At 35.4% G+C, this 23,102-nt stretch overlaps 2 protein-coding genes and 1 long non-coding RNA gene across 6 annotated transcripts in view; 2 read left to right on the top strand and 1 right to left on the bottom strand.

Annotated features, from left to right (window-relative positions):
- Positions 1–23,102, top strand: part of LOC127879187 (prophenin-2-like) — a 196,579-nt gene that overhangs the window by 124,250 nt on the left and 49,227 nt on the right. For 2 of the 4 annotated variants that reach the window (XM_052425883.1, XM_052425882.1), the window contains exon 4: positions 20–279. The exons of the other annotated variants lie outside the window; for them this stretch is intronic. In XM_052425883.1, the coding sequence (XP_052281843.1) occupies positions 20–71 (52 nt within the window). In that variant the 3' untranslated portion in view covers positions 72–279. Of the gene's footprint in view, positions 1–19; positions 280–23,102 lie in introns of those variants that run through there. 4 annotated transcript variants of the gene reach the window in all.
- On the bottom strand, positions 7,043–21,161 carry LOC127879195 (uncharacterized). Its single transcript, XR_008048964.1, has 3 exons — positions 20,707–21,161; positions 9,649–9,770; positions 7,043–8,186 (listed from the first exon to the last, which is right to left on the bottom strand). It is a non-coding gene; the product is annotated as an uncharacterized LOC127879195 (long non-coding RNA).
- Positions 19,056–23,100, top strand: LOC127879194 (uncharacterized). Its single transcript, XM_052425892.1, has 4 exons — positions 19,056–19,206; positions 21,818–21,870; positions 22,316–22,449; positions 22,819–23,100. Exons 1-4 carry the CDS (start codon positions 19,137–19,139, stop codon positions 22,883–22,885), a joined length of 324 nt encoding a protein of 107 aa, XP_052281852.1. The 5' UTR covers positions 19,056–19,136; the 3' UTR covers positions 22,886–23,100.

Here is a 23,102-nt window from a genome sequence, read left to right as displayed (position 1 = left end):
AAATGAATTATATTTACAGAAGCCCGAACAGAAAGAAGTGGGTTCGTATTACGAGCAGATGTCGGTGTTAGTTTCAAAAGAGTACCAAAGGTTTAAAGGTTTATTTCAAGGACGACGGCAATACAGCGAACCAAGGGAACGCAAACTTGGAAAGACGTCACCATAGACAGCAAAAAATATAATCACAAACAGCAAATATATATTTCTATTGAAAGACTTCCAGATATATTGCAAACTATAAAAATGCGATTTTCTGCAAAATAAACAGCATCAAATTAATGTTGTTATTGTTTTTACGATTTTCACAACCAACAAAAACAATGACGTGATTAAATGTGGAATATTATTAGAAAATCCCAATATGTTTTTCTTATCAATATTGTCTCGATATTTTAAATAAATAAACTGGACAGTTACTTATACCGAAACATGATTATTTTTAGAAAACTCTTCCATCGAATATCGCGGTCATTTTTACATTTTAAGGTGCATATACCAAGTTTATCTTGTTCTCGATAAACTCTCACTGGTGCTTCATTCTTTCGACAGTGTTGAATATTGTTTCAACTTATAACTACTCCGATTAAGAATACTCTAATTCGCGACTTCTATAATCATTTTTCCAGCGGCCATTTCTTACAGCTACCAACTATTACTGCAGAAGTCCTTAATTCCTTTGTAGTGTTATCGAACATATCACTGAAATGTTGACTTCTTTATCTTATTACTATTCATCACTAAGAAAATAGTAAATGAATGAAACCCTTAAAATATAATTTATATGTAACGAATTGAAAAAAAAATCACATTTGTTTTGATTCCGGAATAATGCAGAAATTTATTTCCTCAGCAAATTGAGCATATTTACGTATATTCTAATTTGTATAAATATAAGGAGAAAATATTTCGGTTTCACAGAAAGAAGCAAATGTCCTGTTTGTTTTTTGAACGCAGTTTTGTCTAAACAATGAATACAATAAATGACACGATTTACCTGCTTAAGACGAATAATCACGACATGTTTCAACTGCAACACATATCAATAAAAATAAAGTTTTACCGCTCTAAGTTTTTTGAATCAAATTATGTCTATTCGAGCATCGTTATAATAATAATAATATATATATAAGGTTCATACTCTATCAAAATTTATCACACTTATTGGTCAATATTACATTATATTTAATTATAGAAATATAAGTGCACTGGATTACCCATAAAGTTTTGACGATAAATCGTACAAAACTTATTTTCAACGTGGTCCAAAGCCGTCACATGTAGATCTAAGTGGCGCAAAAGTATACCATTAATTCGTCATATATGATGGAATAAAGAGACAATGTCAAATTATAGTATTAATAAAATAATTCTTTTTCTTGAATAAGAAAACACGTCATATGACGATGAAATTGACAGGATTGCACAAACACAGTTTAAAAATGTATTACAATATGGTTTACAGTTTTAAATGTATTACAATATGGTATTCATATGTAAAAAAATGATAACAAGCTATTAATACAGATACTCTAGTTTCTCAACTAAATCCATTTCTTCTAATAAATGCTTCTTAACAAGTTTTTTGAACGTATTCTCAGACTGTGTACATCGTATATTGTGTGGCAAGTTGTTCCAGTCTTTTATTGCATTATAGTAAAAAGATTTGGAAGTAAAAGGATCAACTGGATGTGCGTGATAATCACCCTTATCATTAGATCTAGTCCCGTTCAAGTGGATATCACTACATTTAGTAAAATTGTTGTGCAGATAACTGGGAGCTATATTGTTAAAATGCTTGTATACATGATTAACTCGCAATTGTTTACATCTATATTCAATATTAAAAAATCTAAGATCCTTACAATCTGCAACACGAAGCGATGTTCTACAATTGTAGTTATTAATAACACAAACAACTTTGTACGTTATTCAAATACTATAGTGTAGATTATTCAATTGTATACCATATTGCAGAGTTTTAGAGATTTTAAGTAGTCAATGTATAATATCAAAGCTGTATGCAACATGAGCCTAACATACAAACGCATTATGCAAGAACTACCGTTCTTCTCATGGAAATACAGTTGTAATCTTACCAAACATATCATGCCATCTGTTCCCACAAATTTCACCGCACACAATAAGGGTCGGTAGGTCGGTGAAACTAATTGTCCTTAACGTTTAAAAAAACATAACTTTTCATTTTATATTTAAAAATTGAAAATGCAATTCAACTAAATAAATCTTACAAATCCAACAATTTAGAGACGAAAAATATTTTAAAAATACGAGTGTTCGACAATTTGGAGACTTAAATATTATGTTTTTCTATTGATATAAAACCAATTATTAAATGTAAAATAATTGTATTGTGCTGTTCTCTTCATTCTCTACTTAAACAAACTACAACTTAACTTATTTGCAATCTCTTACCTGAAATAGTATATACACACGTGATAAAAAACAACCATACTGCTTCCTGTATACGATATCATTTCAAATGCTGTTGGGCAAAACGATTGTTTATTACCGGTATACATGGTAATCTACCCAATAACTTAATTGTAATGACCAATTGCCCCCAAGGCTTTCATATGCCAGGTTTTATGACCTTAACCCGGTTGTAAAACATCCATCATCAATGGGTCCTCAGATAAGCGAAAACACGGCAGAAATATGGTAAAATAGCGCTATAAAATGTACTGTCCGAAACATTACAGTCATTAATTATGGACGAAACCCCGTGTGTCCGAAAATATAGTCACGAAATTTTTTTTTGCTAAATACGGGGGGGGGGGGGGGGCAACATTTTCGCGTGTCCGACAACCTAGAGTCATTACGGTATTCCTGTTTTTATTTTCTTTTAATGTATAATCAATTAAGTGAATATGATCGAATGTAGCAATAATTATAGAAAACTCACGGTGTTTAAGCGTATTCAGGACGGCACAAAAGTAGTGGAGTTAGTGAAAACAAACAATTTTCACCGAATTTCAACGTGCGCTCCTTCCTGCACTTAACGAGTCCACTTAGTTGACATAGATTATTTTGAAATTGGCACTTTGACTTATCATGACAAACGCCAACAACCGTCTTGGAACGGACTGCCCTTTGGAACGTGCATGATCCTAGAAATGAATACGATAGAACATTAACTTTTCAAAATAATCAGTATGTTAATACTTGATTTATTCGACCGATCAAATTACTTTTATAGCGTTGTGTTCGGATTATCAATACAACTGGGCATCAATGAAGCTGCTGCAAAGATATTATAAACTTGTGTTAAGGCTTTAGTGATTTTAATAGAGATTGCTCAATTTATTAACTACTTTAATTATTATAACGTGGAAATGTATTCTTAATATGTTTTTATTCGAATCCCAAAAATGTACACACCATAATGAAGGTATTATGAAGGTATAATTATTTACAACTGACTAAAATTACTTTTTGCTAGCCCATAATTAGGATTCAAGAGCCCATCGACCGTTAGTTGAAATAACAGCACCCCAAAAATTGGTCTAAGTTTTGTTGTAAAGAGAACAACTGGAAAAAGTTTCAGATGAGGATTGACAAGCGCCTCATTGATCTGCACAGCCCTAGTGAGATTGTCAAGCAGATCACGTCCATCAGCATTGAGCCCGGTGTCGAGGTCTAGGTAACAATTGAAGATGCTTAGGACACCGTGATGTGATGAATATTAAAAAAACATGTGTATCTGAGTGTACGGTCTCGTGGTTATAATAATATATTTTTGGATGTGCGATGAAATGTACATTAACTTGTGTACATGAACTTTTCCCAGTAAAAGTTAAGAATTGTATGTGTATGGGACCAGTTAAAATAGCTCTGCGTTACTTATAACCATGGTTTGTTTTCTAGCTCAAACATAGATTAGATAACAGTCGATGAACTCATTCATGGCACAAATATCCTCATTATTAACTATTAATACGTAAACGTACCTTATACCAAAGTTCGTCCGTAGGCCTTTAATTGCAAGTAAAATTGCTTCTAAACTTTAGCCATGAATAATTTAACAGTGGCTTAAAATCTCGACATAATCGGCCCTTACTTAACTTAATAATATGCGCACGTGAAATCGTGAGCATAATACCGTAAGCGGCGCAAAGAGCACACGGGAGCGTTTTTACGTGTGACGGTGGCTCTTAAGCAAATCGACTTACGCATTTGTCCGCGTTTAAGTGCGTAAGCATAAGCACTCGAGCATCCTAATGTATGCACCTGAGAGCGTTTACAGTGCACCTAAGCCCCTTTAAGAACGTACAAAGGGTTTTCACTTTTTAACTACAAACACACAATTGATTTATAAGCATTTGTTAAGAAAATCTTAAATACCGGTGGCTACACATAGATATACTGTGGGATTGAGATGTTTAGTCTCTTCCTACCCAAATGACATCTTGACCTAGTTCGAACGCTCCGTGACTTTCTAAAAAAAAAGAAAGCGTGAGAACACGCTGCAGTCCACATTCATTTCAATTACTTTTACACTTGTCAAAAAATTTGTCCCAATAATACTCTGCAACATTTGAAACAGACTCAAGTTGGGTCAACAACAAGAAAACACGTGAGAAAACATGCACATTTGTTTGTGCAATCTTCATGAAGCTTGCTCATACCTCAGTCACAAATAGACACCGATCACCGTCCGATCAGCGGCCGACGTATTTTTCCGCTCATCAGGCTGGCGACCGGCCGATGATCGCACGGAAACCGGGCAATTTAAAGCATCGGGCGGCGTCCGGATTAATTTTAAGTCTCACTTAAAAATTAACCCGACGTCGGGCCCGGGAAGGAATCGAGTTGAGATCTTAACAAGATCGGACAATCAACGCACGGGTATCGCCCGGCGATCGCCCGACATCGGATTCATTGAACGTGTATAGGCAAAAGTAAAGGTATTTCCCAGATTGCCGGAGGGCCTCCGCACGATGCCCGACGGACGCCGAACGATGCTCGTTATGATACACGTACAATGAATCCGATGTCAGGGGGAACGCCGTTCGTTGATCGTCCGATCTTTTTTCGATCTCAACTCGATACCTTCCCGGGCCCGATGTCGGGTAAAACAAACTGTGATATAAAAAAATTAATCCGGACGCCGCCCGATGCTACAAAATGACCCGACGCGCGTGCGATCATCGGCCGGCGCCAGCCCGATGAGCGAAAAAAAAACAACGTCGGCCGCTGATCGGACGGTGATCGGTGTCTATTTGTGACTGAGGTTTTATACTTTGTCACTCATCGGACGGCGGACGGCTCCGACGTGTCCAGTCTTCCCGATGCCTGGAGATCGGACACATCGGCCGGCGATCGGATTATTTGTGACTAAGGCATCAGAACATTTTGGTTCTAATGATTTCTCCGTCGAGAGAGATATGGATCCGATCAATTGGCAAAAATGGCCACCATTAGGCTTGGCAGTTTTTATTATGTGGCTAAAGTAAAGAATTATCACACCCTTTGACGTGACAATTTTAAACATTGATCAGAAAACTTGAACGGAGAAAAACACTCAAATTGAAAGTAATTTGTCCTGACAGATTGTCAGAAACTAAATACTGTTAAGATATCAGCAATATTAAACATATTTATTAAGTGAATGACGGACATTCGTTCCAATGCTAATTTTGACAAAGGTTAAAGTATGTTCCTACGTTATTTTGACAACTCGGACAATCGTTCCTGCGTTATTTTGACAATCCGGACAATGGTTCTAACATTATTTTGACAGCCCGGACATTGGTTCTTATTTGATCCTGGTAATTATTATCCCATTAAATCCTAATAAATATGACACTCTGGGCATTGTTAAAGTGTCATTATTAAAGTTGTGTGACTTTTTCCTATATTTTTATTTAAAAAATGTATCTATTTTTAAGAATTGTTCGTGAGCACGAGCACAAAATCGTTACAAATTATACGAATATATCGACTTACACTGTTATTTGTAATTAGCAAAACCTTGCTGAAATCGGGGCGACTTTAACTGCAATGCCACCGTATTGTAGAATTAGACGTGTGCTCATGGGCGTACGAGTGACCCTCAAAGCACAGTACAGACTGACCGCGTTCGTTCGTTAGATGTTTTATGCTGGAAGTGAATTTGAAGAAGTGGCCCATTACTATATATGAACATGTTCATATTGTTTTCACAATTTAGGCATTACCTATAATGCTTAGTTTTCACAACATCTTTACTCAGAAGGTCATGGGTAACTCGTATTATTATAAAGATAAAATACAATTTATAAGTTGACACTAAGGTACTAAATAGTATGTTGTTGAATTATTATTTATGTGTTCGAATGTTAAAATGTTTATCATATCATTACTTATAAATTTGACTAAACAGATGCCTGAATGCATATGTTTGACTTTATTGAAACCAGTGTCAGTACTCATGAAAACCCCGAATGTAAACAATAACAATCAACTGTTATAAAATCATCGATAGTCTTTGCCAAAGAAAGTCATCGATAGTCTCTGCCAAAGAAAGTTACACGTTCAGCCTCGTTCTGAAATTCGACGCGTCACGTGATATCTTAAACTAGCAACAATCGTAAAATTGTGAAACTGGTCTTTAATCGTTTTGATGAGATCTGGGCTGAGATCGGAAACGAGAGCAATTTGTTCTAAAATATGGCAGCCATGTGTTGTGGCAGTTTTTTATAATGCCTTGGGGAAACATTTTCAACACTTTCTTCCCACAGTAGTTTAGTTTCTTAGGTTCTCAGGTAAGTGCCTTTGGCCGTCTTATAAAAGGTGTGGACATCCGTGTCCTATGTACACATGTCTTGCTGCATATTTGTTTTTTAGACGGGTGCTCCGTACAGATTTGAGTTTTTCTTGAGGAGTGGTGTGAGTCTGTTAAAGTTTGCATTTAACACCAGCTCTATGCTAATTTCCTATGGTTAATACAAATCGGAAGAGATATTAAGCAAAAGCATCGTTTTTAAGTAGCAAACACGATTTTTTGCACTAACAGAAATACCAACAAGCATTTTACATTTGACATAATTTATTGCAATTATAAACAGTTCTAAGAACTAACGAAATATTAAACAAACTGACTTATTTGACCAAATCATGGACTAAATCAAACTTACTACCTTACTAACAATTAATTGAAGTATCCTTTTAACTAAATTACTTACAAAAACAGTAACCGTACCTAAATATATCATTGTACATTCACTCTTATCCCCGTCCCACTGCTATATCTAAATCGGACCTTGGCCTATGCATATTTTGTACCATTCAACAATCTACTCAGTAAAAGGCATATCTCGAAAAATTGTTTTTATTTACTTTATACTTATTGACTTTATACTGTTATATCAAACTTGAACATGCATGAGTAGGTCATGTTGGGGATCATTAACGGAAATCCTATTAAAACCGTTCAAGGACTTTATACATAACACTTTCCTACGAACTTGAATTGTGACCATAACCTTTAACAGACAAACATGGAACATGTACGTGAGCCATGCACTATTTGTGGGAAATAATAATCTGGAGAAATATTCAAGAAATTCCAGTACATTATTTATTGAACAAAAACTAAATACAAAATGTGTTACATTTAATCAACGTTATTTCACACTTATTAATGCTTTAATACGTTATAAACTGGACAGGCCCTACTCTGTAGTTGACATTTTGACTTCTATTGTAAGTATATCTTGACCCAGAAATTAACGTTTTTTTATCTACGTTACACACCCATATCATATACGTGAACACTTGGTTATGAAGTACGAACTATGCTTAAATGAAAGTGGATAATAAAGTTTGGACAACCCATTAATTCAAAATCAAGTTTTTCATTTGAACTTGAATCTGTATGGTTAAGTTGAGCGTGACTCTTGTTATATTTTATGCAGGAGAAGGCGCGGTGGACAAGTTTATTGACAGAATGACGAAAATCCGTGTTTCCTATATAGCCTACCTACAGGTAATGGATGTAGAATAAACTATGTACCTAGTAGATAAATACAATGCAATAATGTAATACTGATTTCTAAAGCTATTTACTGAAATGCAAATATCGGACTTATCTACATATGTCATCAATTTAATTCGATATACGGACGACACTTTGCCAGAAGCCACGCGTAAGAGCCCCATTCCTCAGTTTTCTTTAAACGTATATCCTGAAAATAAAATTTTGACACATGGGTCATATTGGAATTGTTAAATCGTATAGCCGATGTATTGTAAAGAAAGAATTTCACGGAATAATGGTCTATTTTTGCAAAATAAAATCCGTCGAAAAAAAGCATGACCAGGATGATCAGTACAGTTCAATATAAAGTACTTGGAAATATTGCAAGAAATTGTATGCTATCCCAGCAAGTAGAGGATTTAATGAGATTCAAAAAAATGAAATAGATTTATTGAATGAAATATGAACGAAGAGGATGTTTTTATAAGTGGTATGCATGGTGTTGCAAACACTTTGATTCCCAATAAAGGACACGTCTGATAACGGAGTCTTTCAACACATTGAACACTCTTTTAATGAAGTGTCCATGAACATTTGGCACCGTACTATTTTAACATTTGAATTTCCTTTAAAACGTTAGTAGACTACAAATTTATCAGGTTTTAACATTATTTGACATATTGATAGAATATTGGAATAGTGTATAAGTTCTTGATTTATTTTTGAGTATCTATATTTTGTTGGAATGCGTATTTAGAATCCAGTTTATGATGAGTGTTTTCATGAAATTTTCTCTTTTTTGTCGTGGCTTTTTGTTTTTCTCTGTTATCGAAGTGCCATCCGTTTATTGAAGTATCCGGATTACCGGGTGTTCGGTATTCACGAATCTCTATTAAACAATATTTCATTAATAAATTTCCAACAAAAGTCTCAGTCCAAAACTTTTTTATATTTTTAATCTTTATAATTGATCATTTACTAATATAAGGTAATTTAATCTTACCCATCAATTAAAATATTTCACAGTTTCAATGAAATTCGTGAATACCGTATGATGTCGACATGTGCAGCGCGCATTCGCCGCCCTCTAAGGGTCCAGCCTCTTCCACGTGTAACACGTGGCGGGCCTGACATACGTCTGATCCTTCCGCCACGTGAAGGGGTCCCGGCCCCACGTGGTCGACTTTTTTTGTTCAAATCTATAGCCTTCTCTGCGCAAAACGTATAGCTTTGACCGCCAGTGAAAGGAGTAAATATGAACGCCGCGGACACGAGCTAAAATTTGCGATAGTTGTTGTAATATTTATCGTGTAATGTAGTATACATAAAGCTCTTTGTATTAACATATTCGTATTTAGACGTCTCTGAATAAACGCATTTTCATTTTTAATTAAACAATAGAACTGGTTTTATAACATTGTTCAAAACATAATGTTTAGAACAGAATAGCTTTTTACACGTGGACTTATTTGAAATATAATTATGTTAAAAATAATTTTTCCGCAAGAGTAACGTCATTTTTTGTAATAGGATAAGAATTCCGTTTCAAGCAAATTCACGGCCTGAAATATCTTGCGACACCTCAAAAAGGCGGGGGCCGTATATAACCTGTCGTGAAACAAAACAGTGTCCATTAAACCTTCCTCGGTAAATGTTTGAAAAATTCCCACCTGTAACTGGTGACTGCTCCTGGAGGCAGGCTCGCTTCGTAGGAGGCTTGTCTGCAGTGTCTACCACTACTTCCGGTGCTCCATCGTCAGAGGAGGCGCTGCTTTGACGCTTCCGCCAAATCCTACGGTGAGAACTAGAATATGTGAATATCATTCAATTTCGCGACAATAAAAAATATCGTCATTCCGTCATACACATCTCACAGTTTTGGAAATATATAAAACATGTTTTCGATGAAATAACAATGCTTATTTACCAGTTTCCTTTTTTCTTTAATGTTAATCAATTAACTCCACCATTGTCATGGCAGGCACGACATTGGATTAGTAAGAATTTCTCAGTCCAGCATATTAAAGATAAATTTACATCATTTTCATCTAGCAAAGTTATTTAACATGAACCAATAATTTTTTGTGCCATTGCCAAATATCAAATGTAACATTCAAATTATGATCGTATGAATCTATATTGCGCCAGAAATGATTAATATATCATAATGAATTTTGGCTGCCACAAGTCTTGGAAGAATTACGGTCCTCTGTCTGTAATTTTAGTATGACATATATAGTCCGTCAAATTCGTGCTTCAACTCCTCTCTAATCACTGGGTAGATAGCAATAAAATTGTATAGTAAAATGACCTTTATGTATAGATGATCCTACAGAAATGATGTTTGGTCGTGACGAGTTTCTTCGGAAAAAATGTACTTTAGAGGCCACATTTATTGTCTGGTATTCATGAAGTTTGGTCAGAAGGTTTGTGCCAATGATATCTTGGATGAGTTCGAAATTGGTTCTGGTTGGTTGAAAAATATTGCCTGAAAGGGGCGGGGAATTTTTCCCAAAATGGCTACAGTAAATCCTTGTTAACACTCTCGTGGCCACATTGATTGTCCGATCACCATAAAACTTGGTCAAAAGATTTACCCCCATGTTATCTTGGACGAGTTCGATAATGTTTCCGGTTGCTTAAAAAACATGGCGGCCAGGAGGCGGGGCATTTTTACGTATATTGCTAAAGTAAAATCTTGTTAACACTCTTGAGGCCACAGTTATTTCCGATCTTTATGAACTTTGGTCAGAAGATGTGTGCCGAATTCGAAAACGGTCTCGGTTGCTTTAATATATTTTTTTCTAATATTGATAACATTTTCTAATATCTTGTTAACACTCCAGATGTCACAATTATTGTTCGATCATCATGAAACTTTGTCAGAAGATTTGCCCCAATGATATCTTGGACGAGATCGAAAATGGTTCCGATTGGTTGAAAAACATGACCGTCAGGGAGCGGAGCTTTTTGCCTTATATGTCTATAATAAAAACTTGCTAACACTCTTAAAGTCACATGTAGTGTCCAATCTTCATTAAACTTCTTGGTCAGAATATTGGTTTTAATGATATGTTGGATGAGTTCGAAAATCGTTCCGGTCTGTTGAAAAAATGTGGCCGCCAGGGGTGGGAAATTTATCCTTATATGGCTGTAGTAAAACCTTGTTATAAATCTACATGTTACATTTATTGTTCATTTATGAACGTTGGTCAGAACATTTGTTCTAATGACATCTTGGGCTGCATAGAAAAAGGTTAGTTCCTTTGTATTACAGCGACGAAGAGCTCACGGAACTACATGTGCATATGAGCTCGTCACGTGCCGCGTGGTGCAGCGCTGGTAGACCACGGGGCGCAAAGCACAAGGAATATCTTGAGTATAAAGCGGTTAAAGCACATTTCCGGAGGGCTATGCGGCGGTGCGGTGAGCAATTTATGACAGAACTTGACCATAAACTCGAACATGACTCTGTAAATGACAGTGTGAGTTTCTGGCGGACAGTAAACTCAATGAAACTGGGATCCGGTGCCGACATAGGAGGTGGCATCAACTTCGATGGTAAGATGTACAGAAGCCGTGAGGAAATAACGGAGCAGTGGGCGAAATACTTTAAAGACCTGTACATCCCTTCAAGCTCCCCGGACTTCGACGCACACTGGGAGTATGTTGTTAGACAGGAAGTGGAGCAGGCATTGAATAACATGTCGCCGTCTCAAGATGTTTATGTTTCACCTGAAATGGTTGAGTCTAGTATAAATCAGCTATCTAAAGGAAAGGCCTGTGGTCCCGATGAAATTTACCACGAAGACATGCTGTATGGCAGGAACATTATCGCAGTTTCATAATTTCATAATTACAGTTATGCTGCGCAGCGGAACTGTACCTGACAAACTGAAGGAAGGCGAGATTATTACACTGTTTTAAGGCGGGCGAGAGCGGCGAGACGAGCCTAGTAATTACACATCAATTAAACTATCGTCAACGCTGCTAAAGCTGTATGAATCGATTTTATTAAGCCGGTGCAAGGACGGTATACTCGCCTCTATCAGAAAGTTACAAGGTGGATTTCAGGACGGGCTTGGGTGCATAATAACTAGCTTTAGTCTCCGCGAATGTCTATACTATACCAAGCAACTGGGATCAAGTGTATATCTATGTTTCCTGGACGCTCGTCAGGCCTTTGACCGATGGACTATTTCACAAACTTTTATCAATTTCCGGTGTTTATGATCCTGATCCAGTCATTGATACTAACATCCTTCTCGCACTTCGTAAAATGTATCGCAACTCTACAAGCCGCGTTCGCCATAGGGGATTGATCTCGTAACCACTTCCGATCAGGCAAGGAACCCATCAGGGAGGCAAAAGTTCGCCGCTGTTGTATCTCGTTTACATAAATGGCCTGATAGAGAAACTTGAAGAGAATGGTAATGGCCTGTGCATTTATGACATTAATATGGCTTCGCCTACCGTGGCCGACGACATGGTTCTAGTATCATACTCTAAAATGATCTGGAGAGGATGCTTAAGATTTGTTATGAATATGCAAATAGGTGGAGGTTTCTTTATAATGCATCGAAGTGTTCCGTACTAGTATATAATAAAAAGACAGAAGAGACTTCAACCTTCTATCTAGGGCATGAACGTCTGCCCGCTAGCGACAAGTATACCCATCTTGGTATTGAATGCAATTCTTTTTCGACCACTAATAATGCGATTCATGATGCATGCGAACGACTGAGAGGAACATACATGAGCTTGTGCTCTAAAGTGGTAGCGCCTGAAAGACTGAGTCCACCAACTCTCTCAGCAATATTCAACTCATCTGCTATCCCCAAGGCCTTATAGGGCTGTCAGCTATGGAACAACAACTCGCAAAGTGATCTTACAACTTTCTATTGCACAGAACTTGTGCCTGAAACACATGCAAGGGTATGACAGAAACATCTCAACAGATTATTGCCGGTCAACCGTTAAAACCGTTCCGATAGTGAATGAACTGGAAATCAGAAAACTAACATTCTTCGGCTAAATATGCAGACTAAAGCCTAAATACCTAGCGAAAGATATCTTTAATAATAGACTGATACGCCACATTGAACTAGAAGGTCAATCCCTCATATATATCCCTGATGCATACAGGATACTACAAAATTACGACTTAATGAACGTCTTACACTCATACGTCCAAGATGGAAATTTCCCCACAAAGCACCAATGGAAGAAAATAGTTGAGCGACAAGCCGTAATGAACATAAAGAACGAAATACAGAGTCGCATCAAAGGCAATGATCAATGGGAAGTAACTGCGCTTGTAATAGACTCCAATAATGACTCCCCTTTATAGAGAGTAGCAAAAACCAATCCCAAAATAATGAACGTGTGTAAAACAATATTGAATAGCATAGGTATGTTTGTATCTAGACAGTAAATACGAGAATGCAGACATTGTTGCTTGAAAACCGTTAATCTCGTAGTTTATAAACTGTGTTATTGTCACTTGCTAGAGGATAAGCGAAAATATTTATGGACAATTTTAATTGAATGCATCGGAATAGCGGAATTTTCGCGCTTCATTCACTTAAATGGCTTAGAACAAAGTGCATCGCTGCAGAAAATGATTTCGGAAACTGTTTAGTCATATTTTGGGCATTTTAGATTGTGCAAAGCTGCTGATAGCATCCTAAACTAGTGTTGGACGCTCTGAGCCAGTTTTTTGTTATTGTTGTTATGACACATATTTTGACATGTCGATCCAATCTATGTTAGTGTATCTTAACACTATAAAGCAGTCTTCCGTGGAAGTCAAAACCTGTGACAAATATTAAGTATATTCGTCTATTATGTTTTTATTTTCGTTTTCGCTTGAAGACATATCCTCGGCGAATAAGTTACACTGAAAAAAGGTGATAATTATTACTTCAATGTGATTTTTTTCCTTAGGAATTAACAATTATTTATCATCTTTCTATAATCTAGTTATGTTAAACTTATCTTTGTAAATAATCTAATGGCTGTATTGAGTTGTTTCAGTTTGATCTTTTGTATGTGTATACACTCGATTGTACGTCCTTGCTGAATTATATGTTATGCTCTCCATGAATGGAGAAAAATAAACGTCTATCCATCTATCTGTGTCATTCGTCGAAAATTTGAATTGAGAAATTATAATATTTAAAGATATCAGGGACATTTCAAGCACCTAAACATCCTAGACAATGACATCGACAGCATTACCAACAAAATGAAGGAAGCCATGCTGCCATAGGCCGACGAACTTTATTGGTCAGACAGGAGTGACGATCGACAATATGGACCTGTGGGACAAAAGGAGACAGCTGAGGCATGAGAAGTACATCAACCAGAATAACATCACCATCAGCTCCATCAGCCATACCTGCAAAGTCAAGGTACACATTATCCTCAACCTACTGAAAAGCAAGGCCGAGAAATTGCCTGCGGAAGAGCAGATTGTATTCAGAGCTCAGTGTTACAGATCATCAAATTCAGAGTTATCATTGAGAAACATCTGCAGCAACAACATAATCTCTTTCACAAATTCATAGATTTAAGAAAGCTTTCCACCGAGTTAGGCATGATGGCCTATGACAGGTTCTGAGATGGTTAAAACTTGACGAATGGTTGGTTCAAGTCATCCAAGACCTCTTCGAAAACGCCACCAGTACTTCTCTATGGACAGATGGACATCAGTGGGCATCAGTCAGGGATAATGCCTGCTCTCTCCCGTTCTGTAAAACCTTTTCATTGAGAATATGCTACTTGGCTATATGTTAATTTAATTTCACTACCAATAAAGGTAAGAAGTTTTGTGTTAATGTTTGATTATTCCAAGACAAAAACATGTTAGGTCGACATAACAAAACAAATAAAGTCCCCGGCTTTGTATTTACCTGTTCTTAGAATGTTTCGGTCAAATCAATTTGCTTTGTTATTTTAAGTGTACAATTATTGCATCTGGTTTTGTGATTTGGTTTTTATTATACGATTTCTGTGTTGTTTGTCGATTGCCTATTTATTTTGCCTATAAAGAAGATCAGAAATGACCAAGGTAGACAAGATTTGTTGTTATAACAAAAGGCACAAACGTGTGTCCCACAGAGAGTAACATTATACGTTAAGGACGTAATAAAACAAGCGACATATTGAGTTTTCAATTAACGACTTGAGGAACAAAATTGTATAATGCACGCAATTCAAAGGTCAAAATCTTCGTTGCCAAGAAAAAAAACAAGATTTGTATTAATGTCGGATTGTAGGAGTGGCAGACATCTTTGCATGATCAAACAGCTACCCAAAAAGCACATTTGTTTTCAATAGAAATACAATGTACATTTAATTTCCTCACCGGTACATTCGGTTATTGTGAACAAGAAAATAATTTTGCTTACAACATGCACACAGGTAATTAAATGCACTTGCAACGCAGCAATTCCCTTTGAGTCTATGTTTTTTTATTTTGCCTTGTTTACTTTGCAGGACACTTCCTGCTAACCAATACTACTCAACCGAATATTGTGCTGATATTAAAAAATGTAAAGATGCTTTTGAGCTCTAGTCCATATGGATATCAGTTTCATTTTAACAAGAGTCTTCCAAGACTACTCCGTATCGTCGTACAACACAAAATCAACAAATATGTCCGAAACATGACAAAAGCACTTTTTGGGCCATAAACGCCACTGCTGGCGACCGTCAAACGATAACATCTGATGATGATGATAATGATGATGATTGGTAATTGTCAACAAGGAAAATTATTGTTATCAATGTCAAAATAGGTAATTAAATGCACAATTATGCAGGCAATCCCTTTGATTTGTGTTGTTGTTGCTTTTGCTATTACAATAGCACTTCACTTCCTGATAGCCAATACAGCTCATCTGATTGTTTTGCTGATATGATTTGCTGATATTTGATGACCCATAAGAAACCCTCCCGGCGACCGTCAAACGACAAAAACTAGCTTGGTTTGCACACATCATCAGGCGCGGCTCGCTGTTCATGACTGTGCATCAGGGAAAGCTAGAGAATGGTCGTCGTCGAGGCCGTCAGACGGAAAACTGGACGGACAATGTAAAAGAGTGGACGTCTCTCCACGTACATTTAACACTTGCAATCCAAGGCAGACCTGACTGGCGGAGGATCTGTGTGTCGTCGCCCCTCATTTTCCCCAACGACCTGACCGGTTAATGGAATGATAATGATGATGATGATGACGATACTGTGACGAAGGTTAATCCGTTCAAAAGTGTACATTTATAACATTTTATGTCCTCATCGGTAATTTTTTTCAATTGTCAACAATGAAAACTGTTTGCTTACAGCTTAGAAACAGGTAAATAAATGCCTATAAAATGCAGTCAGCCCGTCTAAGTATTTGTTTGTTGTTTATGCCTATTGCAATATGCAAGATACTTTCTGCTTACCAATACAGCTCAACTGATTATTTTGCTGATATTCCGAACTGCAAATGTGCGTCTGTGCTCTTGTCCATAAGCATAACAGATGCGTTATGACAAGTGTCATAGAGGACTACTCTTCATCTCGTTTATAGAGCACAATATCAACGAGTATGTCAGAACATGACACAAACACTTGAACCCCAATACGAATCCCTCCCAGCGACCATCAAACGACGACATCAAAATCTGGATTAGTTTGGACATGTCACCAGGCACGATTCACATCCTCAAAACGGTCGGACCGGTAAATGAAATGATGATAATTATGATGAAGATATTGTGACAAAGGTTTATCCGTCCACAAGTGTAGATTACTTACACTTGAAAACAAGCGCTTGACTACTTTCTCTTCGTTAACCATGGTTGAGTTTAGTTTAGTTTAAACCTATTTATTTAAGCTCGATTGCATCGAAAGCCAAAGGCTTATATAAACGCTCTCGAGTCCGTTTCATGGGCCTAGAACCAGTACTTGGTGTCTTTAAGGGGAGATCTAAAGAACGCTCCCACGGTGGGGATCGAACCCGTGACCTCCCGGTCGCTAAACGGACACCATATCCATTTCACCATGGCGACCTGTTGAGTTTTGTCACACTTCTTCTGAAACATACACGTTAATACAGTGTTCAATGTGGTTTTCTTCAGGCCTAGTATATGGCAACTGAACTGCAGCGTTTTGAACTACGTTCAGCGTTACCATAGCACTATTTGAATACACAGACTGGATCTCTTTTAGAGAAGTGCAGGTGAAATATTTGTATATGGAAGTATTTGTAGGTAGTCCTGAAGTTCTCGAACCTTCTTTTCCAGACTAGTTGATGATTGTTCAAGAGGCTGTTATTTCTCTCCCTGTATTCCCACATTGTTTATGCCTTTTATTAACCATTCTATGAAGTATATCAAATTAGAGCCAGTTATTGTAGTGTATGACTATTCAAAAATATTTAATAGGATCTGACTTCTTCTTGTAGGTATGAAGTTTGACCATCATGCTTCAAATCAATATTCCAAAAACAAACTAAACATTCTTTTACAAAAAGAATAAGTTATGCGTGTCGATTAATCCGTTTTCATATATGACAAATATAAAGATTTATATCGACATATAATAATCCGGACAATTGGTAATGATCCACAGGACAACTTTATATCCATTGACATTCATTGTTCAAATAAAAACAAGCCTCAATTCAGTATAGTTAAGTTAATACATGTAGGTTTGATATTAAATCGATATCAGGTTGTGTTTGAGCATTATTATATTTCAACATAAATATGATTGAATACTTTACTAGAACATAAAACGCGAAACATAACGATGTTTTCAAATTATTCCGACTGGGTAAAAAAGCGCTATAAGTAATATAGATAAAACATTAGAGAATACGTTGGCAATGCTTCCAAGATTTCAAAATTATTACTGAGTCTGATCAGATGAAACAGGTGCAGACTAGTGCAGACTAGAATATCATTGAGTTTTTGTGTGAAAGCAACATCCTTAGCCTTTCCTTTGCTGGCATGTTTTCGAATCCGATTGCATTATAAATTGTAGACTAATTTTAGTCCCAGTAACCATGACTGCAATGCCAGGTCGAAAACATGAGCTTTCTGAAGCAATAGTCTATTGAAAAGGAAACGTGATTTTAAAAGCGATTTTGTCATTTTTTTAACTTATTTCATATGACATCTAATACAACGACGAACTGTATTTATTATTGGTCCATTTTGTAATAATTAAGTAAAAAAATATACAAAAGCACACCCAAATTACAAACCAGGCCACATTCAATCATAGTGGTATATATGTATGATGATACATTTCCGCACCCAAAAGTCTGATCTTTCGTACCCATTGTTTGTTTGACAATTTTATGTAGATACATCGATTCATTAATAGTGTAATACCTTTTTTAGATTGACCATATTTGTTGCATATTTATTACTTAACAATCTGATACTGCCGGAACGTGCACTCTTAAAAGGTTCATGTATACAACTTTGCGTTGTTTTACATCGAGAAAAGATTTTTAATAAATATATCTTTAGGTTGTTGTATATCTTCTTATCTTGTTAATATGTGCATTTATTTATATATAGTTTGTTATGCTATGAAAATTAGCGAAAGTCGTGCGAAACAAGTGACATATCTATTATTCATCCGTTGACCATATTTTTCACTCTTATAAATTGTAGCAATAAAAGGTAATGCTCTAGAGCTCCCTTTTTAAATGCACCTTTCTTTCTTATTAAATAAACGTTAATTTACATAAATTAACTACTAATTAACATGTGTATTATGTATATTTAATATGATAATGATATAACTTTTCTGCAATAAATGGTTTTCAAGAATATGATGTTATGAAAAGAATTAAATTAAAATTCTATTTAATTGTTGTGCCATTATGTTCTAAAAACACTAATATAATATTAAATTGGTGAGGAAATTATTTTCCCGGGGAAATAAAAATACGCATCAAAGCGATTGAAATTATATAAACGAGGACATTAAAGTGTGCATCAAAACAATTCTGCGTACATTAGTATTATTTAAATTGACGTTTAATGGTAAGACTACGCCCATATTGTAAACAATGTCGTTCAACCTTGGAGGGTAAGTGTATACAAAAGCGCGTTTTGGTTCAGAAGGTAACAGTTTGCAACAAACTTGCATAATGAAGCTTCTTTTCATAGGACTGATGGCGGCAATGCTGGTCTGGGGCCCGCAGACAAGAGCCCAGAAAGGTAAGATAGATTTGAAATCATATTTGATATGTTAATATCTAATACTTATGATCATTAACAGAAATAAACGTGTTTTGTATCGACATTCTTTTCTTAGATATTATACATGAACAGCGATATTTTTTTGTAATAGAACTATCATTCTAAGATTTTATTTTAACGATATATACATTATGTGTCTAAATTTTGGTAGATGCAAATTCCATGCATGTTTTTCTGTCATTCAAATAGTTATAATGGTTATTGAGGCGTTTCAGTTTCGAAACAAAAACATGAAATAAAATATGTATATGAAAGTATGATAATAATGATGGGTAAAGACCGATTGCACCTTCACTGTTCTAGACGGTACCCACTTTGAATCACAATACATTTTTATTTTGTGCGTTTTGTCGTAAGTGTTTAGGCGTTTTTCCTTAAAGGACCGGTGGCTGTTACTTAATGTGATGTCCCTGATGGTTTCATTGTTATAAAAGACATAATGTTGCATATGGTGATACTTTAATACATGTATATCGATTAAAGATTCGTCAAAACATTTTATAACTATGTGCATGCTACACAATTGCTTTTTCATGATGAATACAAACTATAACATAGTTATGCTTCAATTGGTGAATTAAACTGTATATAAAATCCACAAGTTACTAGTTTCGTGTGGCAAATCAAAAATGTATAATGTGTGTACATTTATCAAAGAAGCTTTTGTTAAAAGAATTCCAATTCTTAATTAAACTGTTCAATGAACTTCATTACCGCATTGACAGAACTTACGTGTTCTTACCATTGAATGTATTCATTTGTATTTGTATTCTTAAATGATTATGATTTGCTATTTAATAATATGTTGTTATGCCTAGATAGGTTACCGAGAATATAGAGCATACTATGTTAGAACGATTTTGTACTTAAATTTATGCCACGAGTGAAAAGAGGTTACCATGGCGAGGCTTGCCGAGCCTTGTAAGCCTTTCTGAGACGAGTGGGATAAATTTAAGTACACAATCACACTTACATAGTATTCTATTTACCCTACAATATTTTTTAATTTAATTTATTCCTGATGCAATCAAAATAGTAGTCTGTAATTGATAGAATAAAAGCAAAAACACATTCAATTAACTGAATCTAACATTGCATAGTAATATTAATTGTGATCTTTCCCGTTTACGGAACTCGAAATAGTCCTTAAGAATTCCACACAAAAGAAGAGTAACGAGACAAAATATCGCTATACGCCTCGATTCAAATTAAATCAGCGTTCTAAATGGTACACACTTAAGTAGAACACAGACAATTCTTGTTTTACCACTTTAAAATACCAAAAAAAGGCTGCTATCTTGAAATTAACAAAATGTGTAGATACCTACGTGAAGCATGATTCAGCATTTATCCCCGCCGATATTGTTAATTTTAGTCTATAAACAACTCTTCTTTTTACACACTTTTTTACTAACTGACATAAAACAGTTAAACATCTACTAGTATTGTTCTACTCACCGAAGTTGTGAAATAACCATGTTTAGTTTCGAAAAATTTAATTTGCTTCCATGACTTGTTAAAATTCTTGACACATTTCTTCATCGCTATCCATCTTTTCCATTTTAAAGCACTGAATGTAAGCAGGCAATTCTTTGTGGATAGAAATTCATTGATCGACTAACAAAAGAACGACTTATTCATCAAAGAAATTACCCTTTTAGTTCAACATCGATTTCCTTCGAAAAGTTAAAGAACAATTCTCTGACACTTTACTTAAATTTAATCCATCAATTGTACAACAAAAAATCGCGTTATTCGAGTACATTCGACATTTTAACGAAATCGAAAATGCAGTCTCACCAGTTTCATTCCAGTTTTATATCCAAACACTGTTATTCAAATGCATAATATTACAATTATACATCGTAAACACACACAAACACACTGCTAACTCGTTAAACGACTGCGTACCCAATAACCTGAATGACGCAATCAGGGGTGAAAGGCCAAAAAAGTAGTCCCAATGTACATGTTCTAAAAATATGTTTGGGATAAACCTTATCTAACAATATCCGTGGAGAAAACTTTATCTTTTCTGTATGGGTCCTTTTATGTTCTATTAACTCATTTAGCTGTAGTATAAAAGGGTATATTTGAGCATTAAGACTGCGCTCATTTGTATATGTCTGCATAAACTGTATATCTGTTAAACGTTATATTTGTGTTTACTTGATTATCTCTAGTTATGTCGACATAATCGTAGATACCAGATACATATTTACCTCGTGAATTGTGAGATGGGTTAAACAATAATGTTTGTTTGTTTTTCGAATGTTCAATATATATGGTTTTCAAATAGAGTTGTACTTGCGTTTACTATTATTCGATTGCCTTAGTACTTTAATATACGTTTAGTATATTATTGCATTTTGTGTATACCTACTCATATACCGGTGTCTGAATTTTCAAATGCAAAACATGTCAATGTACGAACAATAACATGCTCTTTCATTGTTTGCTATTAAAGTGCAATAGTGCCAAATTTGGAAGATTCTAATGAACCAATTTATGACTATGTATGTAAATGTTGACATAATTGCAATGCCGATGTATTTTATTTATCTTCTAGACGACTTGACCAATGACGAAGTACAGGAAGCTGAAACGAGGGCAAATAACCCTGTAAGCACATACTTATTGGTTAAAAATAATGTATAAATAGCTTAATTAATTTACTCTGTAATGTTGATGATATTAATGACTAATAATTATTACCACAAACATCCCAATTTTAAAATTGTACAATGATCAATCGTGATTCAGATAAATTAAAATTAAATGGAAACAACTAGAATTCCGGAATTTAACATACAATCTTAAAAATAAAAAAGATTCTGTATGCCAGTAAAAGAGTCACTAGTGTCTATGTAATGTGTGAAAACACAATTTGTATGTGTGAAACACAAAAGACATGCGTAATAATAAAGAATTGTAATAGAACATATACATAATGTATAATCCAAAATTCAAGCATACATTGTTACATATGCAAATGAAACAAACCACATATCTGTATTATCCAGTGTGCTGATCAAAGATGCCAATTATCGCTTACTATCAATTTTAGAGTGTCGGTGCAGCAGACAAAAAAATCTGCGACGGCGTGTGTGCTGAATTCGAAGGAGACGATTTAGAGTTAGAGAAATGCATAGAAGAGTGTGAACTAAAAAAAAACGGCGTTGATAGTGGCGACGATCAAAGGTAAATTATATGCATTTTTCAGATGAACGATGATGGCGAAGAGATGAATGACAAAAAGGGGCAACATGTATAAAGATTGAGGGGATGATGATCATGATGATAATCATTGCTATACATTAGGCCAACATATGTTTGACTTGATTAAGCATGTTGATACATGTAATTGATTGCCATTCGTATATTATACCAGCACATTTCGTGTTACGCGTGTACATACGGTTGCTTTTGAATGAACATTTATGTATTTTATTCATGATATTGGCTAAAACATGCCACTGAAATGGTGATGATCATTTTTATACTATTTAAGTTTACAGGAATGTGTTATCCAAATGATATGAAGTTCACGAAAACGAATTATATTTACAGAAGCCCGAAAAGAAAGAAGTGGGTTCGTAGAGTTCGAAGAGTTAATCTGATAAGAATTTGGGTTTAAGAAAAAAAATGAGTCAGTCTATGTACCAAAGGCTTAACGGCGTTCTTTTTAGGACGACGCCAATACAGCGAAACAAGAGAACGGAAACTTGGAAAGACGTCACCACAGACAGCAAAAATTATAATCACAAAACGTCAATCATATATTGCTATTTAAAGACTTTCTATATACATTGCAAAATAAAAAAAAATGCCAAATAAAAGTAAAATATAAAACC

The sequence above is a fragment of the Dreissena polymorpha genome, chromosome 4, assembly GCF_020536995.1.
Source record: "Dreissena polymorpha isolate Duluth1 chromosome 4, UMN_Dpol_1.0, whole genome shotgun sequence".
Classification (NCBI taxonomy): domain Eukaryota; kingdom Metazoa; phylum Mollusca; class Bivalvia; order Myida; family Dreissenidae; genus Dreissena; species Dreissena polymorpha.
The sequence above is the reverse complement of the archived record's forward strand: the minus strand, read 5'-3'. Positions and strand labels throughout refer to the sequence as shown.

Bases quoted from the DNA above. Each gene is read 5' to 3' on its own strand.
- LOC127879194 (XM_052425892.1), top strand. From the start codon at position 19,137: ATGAAGCTTCTTTTCATAGGACTGATGGCGGCAATGCTGGTCTGGGGC. The intron at 19,207-21,817 runs GTAAGATAGATT...TTTATCTTCTAG, and splicing joins GCAGACAAGAGCCCAGAAAG to ACGACTTGACCAATGACGAA. The intron at 22,450-22,818 runs GTAAATTATATG...TTATATTTACAG, and splicing joins GATAGTGGCGACGATCAAAG to AAGCCCGAAAAGAAAGAAGT.